Raw genomic sequence first — 3,658 nt, 5'->3', positions numbered from 1 at the left:
ACCCTAGTGAGGATTAAGCGGTGAACAGATAATGGATGGATGGATGGATTTTTTAGTTGGCTAAAATACAATTGGCTGCTGACCCTGTCCACAGTAGTGCATTATTTAGCTTCCATGCTGGTACTCCTTTCTGCTTCTCCAAAGTGGGGGATGTGGGCCACCATGCACCGTAGGTCATACACTCACTTTGGAAATGTCTCTCACACAAATGACCCTAAATTACTCTAAATTTAAATGTCCCATCTAAAATTGTGTGTGATCAAAATGTTCCTGTTTGGACAAGAGCTATTTATTATCACTGAGTAGGCTTTGCTTTTCTAAAATGACAAGTGACACCAGTCAAAGATGTTGTTAGTTGTAGCTAATTAACATACACTCCAAAGCCAATAGCAGGCCAAATAAAAAACTGAAACTCATGATGAGAGAGTCCAGTTTTGAATTTGCTGCTCAGAACTTTCAACAGAATGTCAGAGGGTTTTCTCTATGAAAAACAACAACACTGATTGGAAATGATGAGCTGTCACCTGGTCTGGAGCAAGAGTAAAGAGCTGGTCAGCTTCATCTAGCACCAGGTGGTACAGCCGCAGGAACAGGAAGGAGTGACAAGACAGTAGACGAACCAGAGTGAAAGGAGTGGTCACCAACAGTAGGCCTGGTATAAAGGAGAAAAGTTTGGACATTATATGACATTCTGACATGTAAACAAACATTTAGACTTTTTATTGTTTTCTTTTTTTTAACAAGAACATCAAAAAGGTTGAGTAATTTGCTGACCACTTACAGTTTTTGGGAATCTTGACGGCCTTGGCCTCGTCCTTGCCAACGCCGAGCAGCATGCTGATGGGGTGGAGGCTGTGGGCAACATTACACTCCTCCAGCAGGTCATACACCACCTGGACCTTCTCCCAGCCTGGACACAGCAGCACCGCTATGGGCTGCATGAAAACATATATTTATTATATTTGGACACGGCAGCACTACAATAAAAAAAAAAACAGTTTTATCCATCCTGCCTGGTGTTTATGCACTCACCCCTGAGCTGGAGGTGAAGGAGGTGAAGATGGAGTTGAGTAGGATGTGGGTGAGAAGTGGGGTGAGGTAGCTCAGTGGCTGGTCAGCATTGTGGGAAACAATTACAGTGTTGCATCCTCGAGCGACAGCTGGCCAGCTGTAACAGTCAGCTGCAGACAAAGTGTTGTACTGCTTCCTCCGCAACACCTGGAGACAAACTTGTTGCTAATTAAAAGTCAGATGGATGGAGGTTAAACATGCAGGTTGGTCTCAGTGTCAATATAGATGTTTCCCTGATACAAACTGGTCACACCGGAAGNACAGTCACGACTTGATAATCCGACCCTTAACAATCCGAAAAACCTTGCTATCCGACAGGTTTTTAGGAAAAACGAACAGAACCTATAGAAAATAGCCTTAACATACCGACAGCCTTGGATTCCGATATCTGACTTAACAATCCGGCAGATTGGCTACGTTCAGACTGCAGGACTTAATGCTCAATTTGGATTTTTGGGAAATCTGATTTTTTTGCACGTTCGTTCACATTTCCAATTAAACGCAACTTGAGTGTGATCTCCTGTGTGAACATCATACAACCCAAAGTGTCCCGCAGAAGAGGACACAGCGACGTCACACACAACGAGTGTGCTCAGTGTTTGCAGAAGTAAACATGGATGGTAATGGTGGAGTGTGTCTGCCACTCCCCCGCCGCCACCACTGAAAACAGAAGTGTGACGCTATCTTAGCCCTTTCAACACTATACTGCGGCTTTCACCCCATTCAACCCGGCAGACTGCTTTACCGGTCTGCCGCTTTGATCATATCCACCCTGCAGCCCGGTATAGCGGGCTCCGGTATATGGCGATTTTCTGTTACATTCATTTTGATTGTCAATCAGTGGGAATCCCCGAATGTGAACAAGCGATTCAGTCATGAAATAAATTATGCAAATAGTAGTAGTAGTAATAATAATAATAATAATAATAATAGTAATAATAATAATAATTGCATACAGGGTTCTCTCCAGCGTCATAACAGAGTAACGACCTGTTACGCTGCTGCCTGAAAAAATGTTGCAAATTGGGCCGATACGTTGTTTTTGAGGGTACGTAACGGGAAAATATTTAATAACAAGCGCTGATGGAGTTTCACTAGCGCTGTCTTGCTGCTAACTCTGCTATTTGCTATTGTAATCGCTGCTACCTGTTAGCAGCAGCAAAGGGTTAGGGTTAGCTCAACCTCTGTCTTGACAATCCAACAGCCTTGCTGTCCGACATAAAAGAAGGTTTTACATTTATTGTCGGATTATCGAGTCACGACTGTATTATATTATATATTCTGACAGCAGAGAATTTGACCCTTTGGGGTGTGAGCCTTTTTTTTTCACTTACTCTTGTGACACAATATGGGCAATTTAAATCTGTACACTGCAGGAACACTGCATGATGTAATACAAAGTTAAGTCAAAAGAAATAGTTTGGAAAGAGAATTTTTTTTTAACAACCATTCAATTTCCACAACAAACAACTATGTGCAAAGGTTTATCTTCATATTTGTAGCCTCAGGTGAAAAACAAACACTAAACACATACAAACGTTTGCAAAAAAAACTGTTTTTGTGACATATTATCAAGCCCTTGGGTGGAGTATAAAAACACGTGATGGCTCATAATAGTTGAACAGTGTGCTGCGAGACAGTTTTTAAAGTAAGCTGGTACATCCACCTGGTACAGAGATAATATTAAAAGGTATGAAGTTGGTACTGTTGCAGTTGGACAAGCGCAATGTCACCCCAGAGGGCTACAGAGAAAAATGTATCACGGTGACAATATAACATTTTTACTATAAAGGAAATGATAGACCTGCTGAATGTTCCCGTAGAGAGCAGCTTCCTCAGGGACAGCTATGACAGTGCAGGGGTATGGCATGTGATTGGCTAACAAACCCTCCATATGACTGGTCCATCTTTTTGCAATGGCAACCAGCTGCTGAGGACAGGAAGCTGCCATCTCGCTGGTTGTCACCTTTTGGAAATGCTGCAAGATGGACACCATCTGACGGGAGAACATTGATATTTTAAATATACATGCAGAACAAAAGAGCTAAAATGTAAATGAGTTAGTTCCAATTATTTCAGGTAAGGTTGTATAAGGTACTTACTCATAGCCCTTTACGATCTACAGCACAACCCCAGTTTGCAGAAGCAGACAGGAGTCAAGGTACAGAAGCTAAGAAGTGTACTGCTGTGGACAGTGTGATCAGCAAAGTGTATTTTAATTGTTTCTACTGCTGTCTCCATCAGTCAGTTTGTTTGTGTGGCTTTGGTGTTTTAACAAGTTAGTTAAGGTACAAAATAACCCCAAATAACACCAACTAACTAACTGATTGAGGGAGTGGTAGATCAGCAACTCAAGGTTCTACCAGGTACAAGTACCCTTTTTGTTAAAATAGAGTTTGATGGCGGTAGAGAGCAATATAACAGCATTTGTTCTTCAGAAAAAAAATTCACCACTTTCACTGTAAGGTAAGTTCTAAATATAGTGCACATTTAACTTCATATAGATTTTATTTAGCTGGGCATTTTTTAGTTGGGGCCGCAGGGTGGCGCAGTTAAGTAGCACTGTTGCCTCGCAGCAAGAAGGTTG

At 41.9% G+C, this 3,658-nt stretch overlaps 1 protein-coding gene across 1 annotated transcript in view; it reads right to left on the bottom strand.

Moving 5' to 3' along the window:
* The window catches only part of tdrd12 (tudor domain containing 12), a 47,796-nt gene that overhangs the window by 22,395 nt on the left and 21,743 nt on the right, over positions 1–3,658 (bottom strand). The window contains exons 14-16 of the mRNA XM_008304746.1: positions 1,033–1,218; positions 782–935; positions 525–652 (exon numbers count right to left, since the gene is read on the bottom strand). Coding sequence (XP_008302968.1) covers positions 525–652; positions 782–935; positions 1,033–1,218 — 468 coding nt within the window. The remainder of the gene's footprint in view (positions 1–524; positions 653–781; positions 936–1,032; positions 1,219–3,658) is intronic.

This window comes from Stegastes partitus, unplaced genomic scaffold, assembly GCF_000690725.1.
Source record: "Stegastes partitus isolate 25-593 unplaced genomic scaffold, Stegastes_partitus-1.0.2 Scaffold2310, whole genome shotgun sequence".
NCBI classification, from domain to species: domain Eukaryota; kingdom Metazoa; phylum Chordata; class Actinopteri; family Pomacentridae; genus Stegastes; species Stegastes partitus.
Note: the sequence above shows the minus strand (reverse complement) of the source record. Positions and strands in the feature narration are given on the sequence as shown.